A 13,678-nucleotide genomic window follows, 5' to 3' on the forward strand; every position below is an offset into this window, starting at 1 on the left:
GTAAAATTCTCCCCATTAAACAAATTCCTTCTCCAAAAGAAGAAGAATTCCCACATACATGCATGATAAGGGTCGACTTATCCTCAATAAAAAAAAAAGTAGAACAACAATTCAATAAATGTGGAAAGCCTCATATCTTTATGTAGTTAGTTTTGCGGTGTTTCTTCCTTAGCGTACCAAGAAATCCTTTCCTGGAAATTACGTCCTCCTGGAAATCTTTGAAGTACCAAGGACACCAAACTAAAAATAGTTCTTCGGTCCCTTGATTAATTTAAGTCTAGTCACTCCTGGAAATAATTATTTTCAAAAACAAATTATTTTGTTTAAAATAAGGAAGTTTTTAGGGCAGTATCACATTTATGTCACTGAAGCCATGTTAGCCTTGAGAATAAATAAGCAAAATTAATTAGTTAAATTCGATAGTTTTTTTCATCTATATAGATTTGAACATTAACGTTATTTTTATTCCCAAAGACCATTACTTTCAAAGGAAGACTAAACCTTCTTAGGATGTGTGGTGCCATATAGTTTTAGCGCTTTTTATTGGTGCAGGCTCCGATCAAAACAGCATAAACGAATGTGAGGGTTACCAGATTTTTTTCTAATTTCTATAATGTACATGGTTGCGCAAGTTTTGACTTGGCCAATTTAAACAGTTGGAATTCAGCTTCACTATCCTTGTTACTTCAAATGTATGCCAGAAACAAAAATGGTAACAACCCAATTCTTTTTAAATCTGCTTGTTTGCTGCCTGAAATTTAAAGCCCATTATAAGAACGAAAAGTTTTTCAGTTTTAAGATTTCTTTGTTTCTCTGTGTTCTAACTAAATAAATGTCATTATGTTTAGAGATTCGTAGCAAACAAACAAATGCAGCGCTTTATAGTATAGTATATATTATTTATTTTATTTTTTACCCACACGATACATATAGTAAATATGGTGGAGTAAGAATAAATATAAAAAAAAACACAAAGAGAAAAACAAATACACCCACAAAATCAACGAAAAAAAACGGATAAGACGGTGGTGAGGGGATAGGCGCTCCGAAGCTGTACTGGAGAGTAGAAGCTGTACTGGAAAGTACAGCTATGTATATATATATATATATATATATATATATATATATATATATATATATATATATATATACAGTGTCTGTTTATAATATAGTATACTCTAGTATTCACCTTATATTAGGCAAGATCCAAATTGCCAAAGCAAAGAAGAAGAGTGTTGCCGGTTGAGCAGCCCAGAAGGAAACACAGGGCAGATTCAAGTGTTGCAAGAAGATTATACGCCATGAAGCAAACTCATCCACTTCTTCTAAAGGATGCTATTGCTTCCAAATTCGGTAAGATAAGTTGATGCTTAAAAATCTCACAAAAAAATGGTTTCATGAAGTATTTATGTAGCTTAGACTTTTAAGTTTGAGCTTGTTCTTAAAATCCAAGCAAAAGTCTGTCTCTGTATTCTCTGTAAGTAAAACTGCCACATATCTTGTTTTTACAGTAGAAATCTGTAAATTAAACGTGTAAAATATAAATTGACTGGTTTAGTAAATTTTTGAAAGTCGGAAAATCACAGCTACATTTTCAAGTCTTAATGTTGCTCTGCAACAATCTGGTTTTGAAAGTTTTAGGGACCATTGTGCCAAGAACTATTGAAGTAAATCCTGGACTGGTACCCAGGACACTGCTCTTTGGGACTAAAAACAGAGTATTGGTTCGCTAAATTTCAGGATCTGATGGCATCTGAAGCTGGGATAGCAGCTTGGTAATTGTGATGCCCTAGAAAGGCAAATAAATTAACGGGGCATTAAAGTATCCCCCTGTTCATAATGAGCTAAGGAGCTCTGTGCATTTCTTGGAAACTGTATCAGTTGTTTTTCATCTCTTAAAACTTTCTGTTTTGGTTTGACGGGAGGGGGCATTTGGAAAATTTTTCCTTGTATTTTCTCAATTATAACAATCAGGGGAATATTTTTGAAATGAAAGTTTTCTTCCATTTATATTTTTACTTGTGCTTTCCTAGTCTTAACTGAGTGGTTAGCCCATTAAACTTGATATCCTCTGACTGTAATTACAAGGGTTCGAGTCCTGGCGTCACTGATTATTTGGTTTGGAATGAGGGTCAGCGGTGTGACCCTGTAAGCTCAGACCAGTGTTTACATATAGTAATGGTTATTGGGAAGCGTACAGACATTTTCAGGAGGATTTTTTTTGGTTGGGGGGTTGTGGGGAAGGGGTTGCTTGGGAGTATCTTTCCATAGAGGAATTTATCATGGGGGAAGAGAATTTCCATGAAGGGGGCGCAATATTTTCTAGCATTATGTAAAACAAAAAACCATGAAAAAATAAATATGAAAAAGTTTTTTCAACTGAAAGTAAGGAGCAGTATTAAAACTTAAAACAAACAGAAATTATTACGCATATGAGGAGTTCATCTCCTCCTAAATAATTCGCTGTTTGCGCTAAAGTATTTTTAGTAATTTCAACTATTTATTCTACGGCCTTTGTGATTCTGGGGTCATTCTTAAAGAACCGGGAGAAAATTTAAGCTTTAGTATAAAGAGCGAGGTATTGACGATGGGCAAACATCCTCATATACGTAATAAAATTGTACGAATATAGAAGTCCGACATGTAAGTTATTTCGTAAGTTAATTATATTTTTTACTATTAAAAACGTTCGTAAAAGATTAAAAGTTTTAGTTACCCATTTAAGTAACCAAAAAATTGGAGGGTAGCTCGTTTTAATTATTCATGTGCAGAGAGTCAAAATCAAAGAATACATCAATTGAAAAACGTTCAGAAATTAAATGAAAAAATATTTTTTTAAACTTTTTTTTTTTTAAACATTAAAACTTGAAACGAACAGAAATTACTCCGTATATTGAAGGGGCTTTTCCCTTCTCAATGCCCCGCTCTTTACGCTGAAGTTTTTTACTGTTTTAAAAAGTAAAGTTGAGAAAAAGAGTCAATCTTTAGCGTAAAGAGCGGGGCGTCGCAGAGGGAACAGCCCCTTTCATATACGGAGTAATTTCTGTTCGTTTTAAGCATTAATGTCGCTTCTTACTTTCAGTTAAAAAAACTGTTTTTTCATTTAATACGAATAAGATCGTGGATTCTAAATAGTGCTCTAGTTCTGAAGCAGTTGAAGTGATTCGGTTTTTTATTTCAAAGTAAACTTTTCTTCCAGTTACTTGTTTTCGTTTGAGAAAATAACCTGATTGGACTATTACCGGAGTGCACTCTTAGGGAACTAGCTTTTGTTCAAAGATTTTAAAGATTTTAGCTTTTGTTCAAAGATTTGTTGACACTGTAGATTCCGTGCCAATGCCTATGATTCTTAGAAACTAGCTTTCGATTTTTTTTTGAAGGTGTTCTTACAGCTAAAAAAAGAAGATATAGCTAAGAGGAAATAATAGAAATGACATCCGTATTAGATAACCTTGAGGGATTTTTCTTATATTTAATATTCTATCTAAGCATAAGATCACATGTGGTGTCAATTGTTGTTTTCTAGAATTATATCTAATTCAATTAGATATAATTCAATGAATTATATCTTAATTCTAAGTCAATTAGGATAAGAGACACTGAGCCTCAAGATTGTTTGTTTTCCTCACTTTCCCTAGATTTTGAAAAATACCCTTAATTTTCAAGAATCTTCACTGCCACTTCACAGCTTTTCATATAATTTTTGATCGCTTTAAATCCATCGCTTGATTTAGCTCCTCCTACGCTTGCTAGCCTATACTATATCATGTTCCAGATTTAATCACCATAAAACGTGGTCCAATCTGATATTTTCTGTAAAAGTGTTGTTGAACTTACCTTTATACTAGGGATTTCTACCTCTTAAGCTGAATAGCTTTTTCTATAATTTCGCTTTTAATCCGCTTTAAATCCGTTGCTTGATTTAATAGTTGTCGATAAAAGAAGGGATGTGGCAATTCTTGAGCAGCATCAAATAGTATATTAAGATTTATGTCTCATCTTTCGGAAAAGGACTTGATTGTATAATTACATTGTGCACTTATTAGCTTTTGTTCTAAAGTTTTAAAGATTTGTTACCATCCTTTACCATGAGTTTTGTCACCATGGATATTATAACAACAACTGAGATTCAAATTTCTTTCCAAGCTGTTAAAATTGGAGATAGGACACGAAGAGGAAATACAAGATTTGAAGTCCTTGTTAAGAAACTTTGATTTTCATTATATGAAATAATTATTAAACGGGGGTGGATTCATCAAGATGCATCAAACAGGGTATAAAGATTTTTTCTTTAAGTTTTCTTGAAAGAACTCGGTGTTGGATTTGACGTCCTTGATAATTAATTTTCATTTTTTTTGAAATAACTAATAAAAAGGGGGAGGGATGTGTCAGTTCTTATGCAGCCTCAAACAGTAGCTTATATTAAGATTTATGATTCTTATCAAACAGTTCGTGGTAACGAACTGCAGTAAGGAGCGATCCGGCTCAATAGTAACCAAAACTAAAAAAAATTGAATTTTGATATCAATAGCTACATCAAAAGAATCGCATTTTAATGCTGATTTTAAATATATAAGTTTCATCAAGTTTAGTCTTACCCATCAAAAGTTACGAGCCTGAGAAAATTTGCCTTATTTAGGAAAACAGGGGAGAACGCCCCCTAAAAGTCGTAGGATCTTAACGAAAATGACACCATCAGATTCAGCGTATCAGAGAACCCTACTGTAGAAGTTTCAAGCTCCTATCTACAAAAATGTGGAATTTTGAATTTTTTGCCACAAGCCAAATCACGGGTGCGTGTTTATTTGTTTTTTTTTTTTTTGTTTTTTTGTTGTTTTTTTTCCCAGGGGTCATCGTATCGACCAAGTGGTCCTAGAATGTCGCAAGAGGGCTCATTCTAACGGAAATAAAAAGTTCTAGTGCCCTTTTTAAGTGACCAAAAAAATTGGAGGGCACCTAGGCCCCCTCCCACGCTCATTTTTTCTCCAAAGTCAACAGATCAAAATTTTGAGATAGCCATTTTGTTCCGCATAGTCAAAAACCATAATAACTATGTCTTTGGGAATGACTTACTCCCCCAAAGTCCCTGGGGGTGGGGCTGCAACTTACAAACTTCGACCAGTGTTTACATATAATAATGGTTATTGGGAAGTGTACAGTCGGTTTCAGGGGATTTTTTTTTGGTTTTGGGGGTGGGGTTGAGGGGAGGGGGCTATGTGGGAGGATCTTTCCATGGAGAAATGTGTCATGGGGGAACAGAAATTCAATGAAAAGGGCGCAGGATTTTCTAAAATTGCTATAAAAAAACAATGAAAAAATAAACATGTAAAATTTTTTTTTCAATTGAAAGTAAAGAGTAGCAATGAAACTTAAAACGAACAGAGATTATTACGCATGTGAGGGGTTCTAAAAATACTTTAGCATAAAGAGCGAGGTATTTAGGAGGAGATAAATACCTCGCTCTTTATGCTATAGTATTTTTAGTAATTTCAACTATTCATTCTACGGCCTTTCTGATTCAGGAGTCATTCTTAAAGAATTGGGACAAAACTTGCGATTTAGTGTAAAGAACGAGATATTAACGAGGGTACAAACCCTCTCATATACATAATAAAAATTAAAGAATATAAAAGTTTGTTACGTAAGATAATTCTTAAGTTACGTATATTTTTTACTAATAGAAAAATTCGTTAAAAATAAAAATTTATAGTTGCCTTTTTATGTAACCGAAAAATTGCATGGCAACTAGGCCTCCTTTCCCATCCCTTATTTCTCAAAATCGTCTGATCAAAACTAAGAGAAAGCCATTTAGCCAAAAAAGGAATTAATATGCAAATTTCATTTTAATAATTTACGTGTGGAGAGCCAAAATCAAACATGCATTAATTCAAAAACGTTCAGAAATTACATAAAAAAAAACTAGTTTTTTTTAACTGAAAGTAAGGAGCGACATTAAAACTTAAAACGAACAGAAATTACTCCGTATATGAAATGGATTGTCCCCTCCGCAATCCCTCGCTCTTTACGCTAAAGTTTGACTCTTTGCCACAATTCTGCTTTTTAATACAATTAAAAGCTTTAGCGTAAAGAGCGAGGGATTGCGGAGGGGACAACCCATTTCATATACGGAGTAATTTCTGTTCGTTTTAAGTTTTAATGTCGCTCCTTACTTTCAGTTAAAAAAACTAGTTTTTTTTTATGTAATTTTACAGGAGATGAACTTGACTGTATAATTATAAAAGAACAGTTTTAGAAAATAAGCTCTTGTTCTAAAATTTTAAATATTTCTTAGTTATTTTCTCTGTTTTTACGATGAGTTTTGTCACCATCGATTTCGTAACTATACCAAAGGATGGAATTTATTTCCAAGCTGTTAAATTAGCTAATGAAAGATAGGAAACTAATAAGAAAGATAAGATTAGACGTCCTGGTTTTTGAACTTCTAATATGGAATTACTAATATGACAGAGTTATATACCAGTCCTTATGCAGCCTCAAACAGTGAAATAAGATTTCTATCTCTTATTTTTCCTGAATGATTTGTTAAAAAGATGTTAGATTTGACATCCTTGTTTTGAATTTTAATTTTTATTATTTGAAATAATTCCTAAAAGGGGAATGGATGTATCAATCCTTATGTAGCCCCAAACATTATATTAAGATTTCTCTGTCTTTATGTTTCCTAAGAAAGCTTAATATTAGATTTGATATCCTTGTTAATTAGTTTTGATTTTTTTATTTGAAATAACTAATAAAAAGGGGGAGGAGTGCATCAATTCTTATGCAGCCTAAAAATGTAGCCTATATTAATATTTTATACATCTTATTTTTCAGAAGATGAACATGATTGTACATTTATAAAAGAGCACTCTTAGAAAATAAGCTTTTGTTCTTTTTTTTCCTTTTTTTTTTACGATGGGTTTTGCCACCATCGATTTCGTAAGTATACTTGAGGTTAGAATTCGTTTCCAAGCTGTTAAAATATCAAATGAAAGATAGGAGACTAATGAGAAAGATAGGATTAGACGTCCTTGTTAAGGAACTTTGATTTTTTTTTATTATCTGAGATCAATTACTAAAAGAGGGTGGGATATATATTACGATTTTATACATCTTATTTTTCAGAAGATGAAATTGATTTTACAATTATAAAAGAGCACTTTTGGAAAAGAAGCTTTTGTTCTAAAATTTTTAACATTTTAAAATTTAGAACTTGTTTCTAAACTGTTAAAATAGCTAATGAAAGATAGGAGACTAATGAAAAAGATAAGATTTAACGTCTTTGTTAAGGAACTTTGATTTTTTACTATTTGAAATAATTACTAAAAGAGGAATTGATAAATCAGTCTTTATGTAGCCCCAAACAGTATATTATGATTTCTCTGTCTTATGTTTCCAAGAGTGCTTAATATCAGATTTGACGTCCTTGTCAATTAGTTCTGGACTTTGTATTATTTGAAATAATTATTAAAAAGGGGGAGAAATATATAAGTTTTTATACAGTATCAAACAGTAGCCTATATTAACAATCGATTTTGTAAGTATACTTGAGGCTAAAATTTATTTCCAAGCTGTTAAAATAGCTAATGAAAGATAGGTAACTAATAAGAACGATAAGATTTGACGTCCTTGTTAAGAAACTTTGATTTTTTATTATTTGAAATAATTAGTAAAAGGGGGAGGGATGCATCCATCCTTATTTAGCCTAAAAGAGTGGAATAAGATTTCTCTCTCTTATTTTTTTTAAAAGGACGTGATTTTAGATTTGATATCCTTGTTTTCGAACTTTAATTTCTTATTATGTGAAATAATTAGTAAAAGGAGAAGGAATGTATCAGTACTTATGTAGCCCCAAATACTGTATCAAGATTTCTCTATCTTATGTTTCCTAAGAGCGCTCAATACTAGATTTGACGTCTTTTTTAATTAGTTTTGATTTTTTTTTCAAATAGTTTTTTTTTTGCAAATGAGTTTTGTCACCATTGATATTGCAACAATACCTGGGGTTTGAACTTTTTTCCAAGCTCTTTAAATAGCTAATGAAAGAAATAATATTAAGGGGAATTATCAGGTCTGGCGTCCCTTTTTAAGGAACTTTTATTTCTCATTGTTTTAAATAATTATTGAAAAGGGAGGGGGATAAATTACTTCTTCTCTAGCCTCAAATAGTAGATTACGATTTCTCTCTGTTGCTTTTCAGAAAACTACCTAATTGTACAGTTTTCTAACTGCACTTTTTGAAAACTAACTTTCGTTCTAAAACTTCAAAATTGCTTATGTTTTTTACAATAAGTTTTATCATTATGGCTTTCTTAACACCACCCGAAGCTTTCAGAAATCTTACCTTTCAATTTTTTTTCGAAGCTGTTAGTTTGGCCATTGAAGTAAACGAAACTCAGGTTTGACGACCCTATTAAGCAGTTTGAAATTGTTTTATTATTTGATGAAATTGTCAAAAAAGGGGGATATACAAGTCCTTATGCAGTCTCGAATAAGCATTGGCACTGGCTCTGTTTTCTGTGTCTGTTCTGTTTTCAAAGTACCTGTTTCTGTTCTGTCCATATAGAAAAACAGAAACAGAACTGAACAGATGCCCTGTTTTTGATTTTCCTGTTATGTTCTGTTTCTGTTTTTAAAAGAGCCACTTCATCCTCTTTCTGTTTTTTTCTGTCCTGTTTCTGTTTTTCTTCTGTTCCCGATTTTATTTTAGTGCTACGAGAATGAAATATTGGGGAATTTCAGACTTGTAAAATAGTGTTTTAAATTATAATTTGAAATTGAAAAGAAGCGTGGTTACACGTTTTTATCATAAAAAATCGTGGTATCCTTCTTCATTAACTTGTATAAATACAGTAGCGCAAATTTATAAGAATCCTGGGGGAAAGAGTGCATTTTTCTTTATTTACACCTTGGAAATACTGGTAAATCCAGAGTTTCCTGAGGGGAGCAGGGGGCTCAGCTTTTTATTTGGGAATAAACCAAGAAAACAGGCCTACATATTCAAAAGCATGCCCACTTGTATTCTTAAAACAAAAGTTTGAAGCGTTAACAATATCGAAATTATTACTTATACCTTAAACATATAAAATAATTTAAGCTTAATGTTACCCATAAAAGGCTACGAGCCTGAGAAAATTTGCCTGATTTTCAAAAAAGGGACAACATCCCTAAAAATCAACAAGTTTTAATGAATACCGCATCTTCAGATTCAGCGTATCAAAAAACCCTAATTTAGAGGTTTCAAGCTCCTGTGTGCAAAAATGTGGAATTCCTTTTCAAACAGTTCGTGGTAACGAACTGTAGTAAGGAGCGACCCGGGTCAATAGTAACCAAAAGTCTAAAAAATTGAGTTTTGGTACCAATAGCTACATCAAAAGAATCGCATTTTAATGCTGATTTTAAATATATAAGTTTCATCAAGTTTAGTCTTACCCATCAAAAGTTACGAGCCTGAGAAAATGTGCGTCATTTTAGAAAATAGGGAAAACGCCCCCTAAAAGTCACAGAATCTTAACGAAAATCACACCATCAGATTCAGCGTATCAGAGAACCCTGTTGTATAAGTTTCAAGCTCCTATATACAAGAATGTGGAATTTAAATTTTTATATTTCACGGATGCTTGTTTTTTTTTTTTTTTTTTTTTTTTTTTTTTTTTTTTTTTTTTTTTTTTTTTTTCAGGGGTGATCGTATCGACCCAGTTGTCCTAGAATGTTTCGAGAGGGCTCATTGTAACGGAAATGAAAAGTTCTAGTGCCCTTTTTAAGTGACCAAAAAAATTGGAGGGCACCTAAGCCCCCTCCCACGCTAATTATTTTCCCAAAGTCAACGGATCAAAATTCTGAGATAGCCATTTTATTCAGCGTAGTTGAAAAACCTTATAACTATGTCTTTGGGGACAACTTACTCCCCCTCAGTCCCTTTGGGAGGGGTTACTAGTTCAAAACTTAGACCAGTGCTTACATATGGTAATGGTTATTGGGAAGTGTACAGGCGTTTTCAGGAGGATGTTTTGGTTGGAGGCAGGGGTTGAGAAAAAGGGGATATGCTGGGGGAGCTTTCCATCGAGGAATTTGTCATGGGGGAAGAAATTTTCCATGAAGGGAGCGCAGGATTTACTAGCATTACTTAAAAAAACAATGAAAAAGTTTTTTTTCATCTGGAAGTAAGCAGCAGCATTAAAACTTAAAACTAACAGAAATTATTACCCATATGAGGGGCTCACCTTCTCCTAATACCTCGCTCTTTACACTAAAGTATTTGTAGTAACGTCAACTATTTATTCTGCGGCTTTTGTGATTCAGGGGTTATTCTTAATGAATTGGGACAAAATTTAAGCTTTAGTGTAAAGAGCGAGGTACTGACGAGGGGGCGAACCCCCTCATATATGTAATAAAAACATAAGAATACAAAAGTTCTTTACGTAAGCTAATTTATAAGTTACGTATATCATTTACTTATAAAAAGATTCGTAAAAAATTCTATTTGCCTTTTTAATTAACCGAAAATCGGAGGGCAACTAGGCTTCTTCCCCTGCTCTCTTTTTCTCAAAATCATTCGATCAAAATTATAAGAAAGCCATTTAGTCAAAAAAAAATAAATATAAAAATTTCGTTTTAATTATTCCTCTGCGGAGAGCCAAAATCAAAACATGCATTGATTCAAAAACGTTCTGAAATTAAATATAAAAAAAAAACAAGTTTTTTAAATGAAAGCAAGGAGCGACATTAAAACTTAAAATGAACAGAAATTATTCCGTATATGAAAGGGGCTTTTCCTTCTCAACGCCCCGCTCTTTACGCTAAAGTTTTTTTTTGCTGTTTTAAAATGTAGAGTTAAGAGAAAGTGTCAAACTTTAGCCTAAAGGGCGGGGCGTCGAGAAGGAAAAGCCCCTTTCATATACGGAGTAATTTCTGTTCGTTTTAAGTTTTAATGTCGCTCCTTACTTTCATTGAAAAAACTTGTTTTTTAATTTAATTTTTCAGAAGAAGGCTAAGAGTGCGTGTTTATTTATTATTCCATTCTCCCCAGGGGTGATCATATCGAACTAATGATTCTGGAATATCGGGAAAGGACTCATTTGAAAGAAAAATTAAATATTCTAGCGCCCCAAAAAACCGGAGGGCAACTAGCATCTCCCACCCGTTAATTACCCAAAATCATTATAAATTAGGCCACTACGTGTAGTAGCTGTTATTGCAAAGTTGGGGTTCTTTTGGATAATTTTCTGTGCTGAGGGAAATTTTCAGGGGGGGGACCTTCCAGAGAAAATTCTAAACTGGAGGATTTGACAGAATTCCTATGCAAAATTCTTTTTATTTGTCTTACTTTCTCTTTGCCTACACAATTTTGCTTGTGGATGTGTTCCCCTGGGAATTTTCAGCGTGTTTGGATTTCCAGGAAATAATTTCCACGGAAAAAGGGAATTTCCGGAATATTGAAAAAAAACAATTAGAGCTTGAAGAATTTTCAAATTAAAGTATGCTAAGGAGAATTTTTCAAGCTGAATCTTCTGCGAGAAAATTTACGGAGGGGGTATTTCAGCGAGGTTGGAATTATCTGGAAGGAATTGGGAGGCAATTTCTACGGAAAAATTTCCCGTGAGGGGAAGGAATTTATTATGGAGGGTGAACCAGATTTGCCTGCAATACTTGTAAAACGATCAGAAATCAACAAAAAAAACAATTTTTTTCCAACTGAAAGTAAAGAGCAATATCAAAACTCAAAACGAACAGAAATTATTCCTTATATGAAGGGGTTGCCCCCCTCCTCAATACATTGCTCTTTATGCTAAGTTTTACTGTTTATCCCAACTTTTTGAGAATGACTTCTGAAACGCAAGGGCTGTTTAATTACAATCGGAAGCTTTTTTTATATATGTGCTAAGAACTTTAGCGTAAAAAACAACGTATTGAGGAAGGTTCAACAGCTTTATAAACGGAATAATTCCTTTTTGTTTTGAGTTTTAATGTTACTCCTTACTTTCTGTTGAAAACTTTTTTTTTTATTTATCTAATCTATAGTGGAGCAAATGTATGGACTGGAGAGTGTATTTTCTGCCGCAAAGCGCCCGACATTTTGCTATTAAAAAGTGCAATTTTTCTTTATATTTTCATCCCTTTTAAAACCTATTCAAAAAAGAAAAAACTTAAAGAAAGCAGGCTATTATTCAGCAAAAGGTCCAAGTCTCTTTGAAATTCAGAATTTGAGAAATTTAATTTTACTTACTTGCCAAATGAATGAACTGAATCAAGGAGTGAATTCAGTAGATGGTCTAGAGCAGTATTTTGTGGCAAGAAGTACCGTCAAAATATGCGAACTACCCTCAAACCAGGCTTTTTCTTTTGATTGGTTCCTCATATACATTTGCTAGGAAATAATTAATCTTTAAAGGCTGTTTTAAGCCGTGAGGCAGCAAAAATAAATTTAATTGGGAATAAGAAGTGTCTTTTTCCCGTACTTTTTTCTTCTTTCATATTTTTGTTTAAGATGGTTTCTGAACATCAAGATGGGGAAGAGGCGAAGGAAAGTCTGGTTTGGGGAGACTGCCCACTTCAAAAAAACTATGGGCTATGCTTAAGCACTAATAATTTTAAGCTAACTTCATAAGTTGATGACGACAAGTATTTTACTATCGAAATGTCTGTTCGCTGTTTTTGTACACTCCTTTAAGACTCCTAACCTTAGATTTCTGCTTTGACAACAGTCCTAGACAAAGTAATATTAATCGAAACACATTTCTTTCTTTCTTTTTTGCTCATTAGATTTGTGTTACATTTTCTTACGCTCCTTTCAGACACCTAACTTCAGATTTTCAAGCTTGCTAACACTCTTAAACCAACTTCTACTAGTCAAAAGACATTTTTCTATCAACTTCAAACATTATCTTTCTTTAACCATTTTTTTCAACATTTTTTAACAAACATTTCACATTACCATTTTTGTGTTTTTTTTTACACTCCTTTCAGATTCCTAACTTTAGATTTTCAGTTTTGCCAGCACTCCTACACCAGAATATACTAGTCAAAAGACATAATTTTACTAACCAATAGATTTTTGTTTTTCTTTTAATGCTCGTCAATCATCAAAACTCCTTTAAAACTCTTAACTTTAGATTTTTAGCTTTACCAACACTCCTAAACCAAGGTATATTTGTCTAAAACATTATTTTATAAACTTCAAACATTATTTTTTTTCACTCGCTAACTATTTTTTTACGTGTTCGTACACTCCTTTAAGACTCCTAACCTTAGATTTTCAGCCCTGACAACAATCCTACACCAAGTTATACTAATCGGAACACATCATTTTGTTAACTGGAACCATTTCTTTCTTTTTCTGCTCAATATTCTTGTTTTATATTTTCGTACTCTCCTATAAAATTTCTAACTTTACATCTTCAGCTTTGCCAAGGCTCATACATTAATTTTTTTTTCTTCGCTGTTTATCGTTTTTGTTTATTAATAATGCTCCTTACTTTGTGTTTTTTATACTTTTACGGGTAATAAAATTCATTCATTCATTCATTCATCAGCTAATACTAGTTAAGAGACATTTATTTTATTGACATCAACAATTATTTTTCTTTTATTAGTCCTTAACCATCTTTTTTCCTTTTTTTTTTTTACATTCCTTTAAGACTCCTAACTTTAGAATTCCTGACGGCATTGCATTGAAGAA

The 13,678-nt window shown here is 32.7% G+C and overlaps 1 protein-coding gene across 6 annotated transcripts in view; it reads left to right on the plus strand.

Annotated features, from left to right (window-relative positions):
- The window catches only part of LOC136040881 (potassium voltage-gated channel protein Shaw-like), a 187,767-nt gene that overhangs the window by 137,726 nt on the left and 36,363 nt on the right, over positions 1 to 13,678 (plus strand). For all 6 annotated transcript variants that reach the window (XM_065725284.1, XM_065725287.1, XM_065725283.1 and 3 more), the window contains one exon: positions 1,200 to 1,353. In XM_065725284.1, the coding sequence (XP_065581356.1) occupies positions 1,200 to 1,353 (154 nt within the window). The remainder of the gene's footprint in view (positions 1 to 1,199; positions 1,354 to 13,678) is intronic.

The sequence above is a fragment of the Artemia franciscana genome, chromosome 21, assembly GCF_032884065.1.
Source record: "Artemia franciscana chromosome 21, ASM3288406v1, whole genome shotgun sequence".
Classification (NCBI taxonomy): domain Eukaryota; kingdom Metazoa; phylum Arthropoda; class Branchiopoda; order Anostraca; family Artemiidae; genus Artemia; species Artemia franciscana.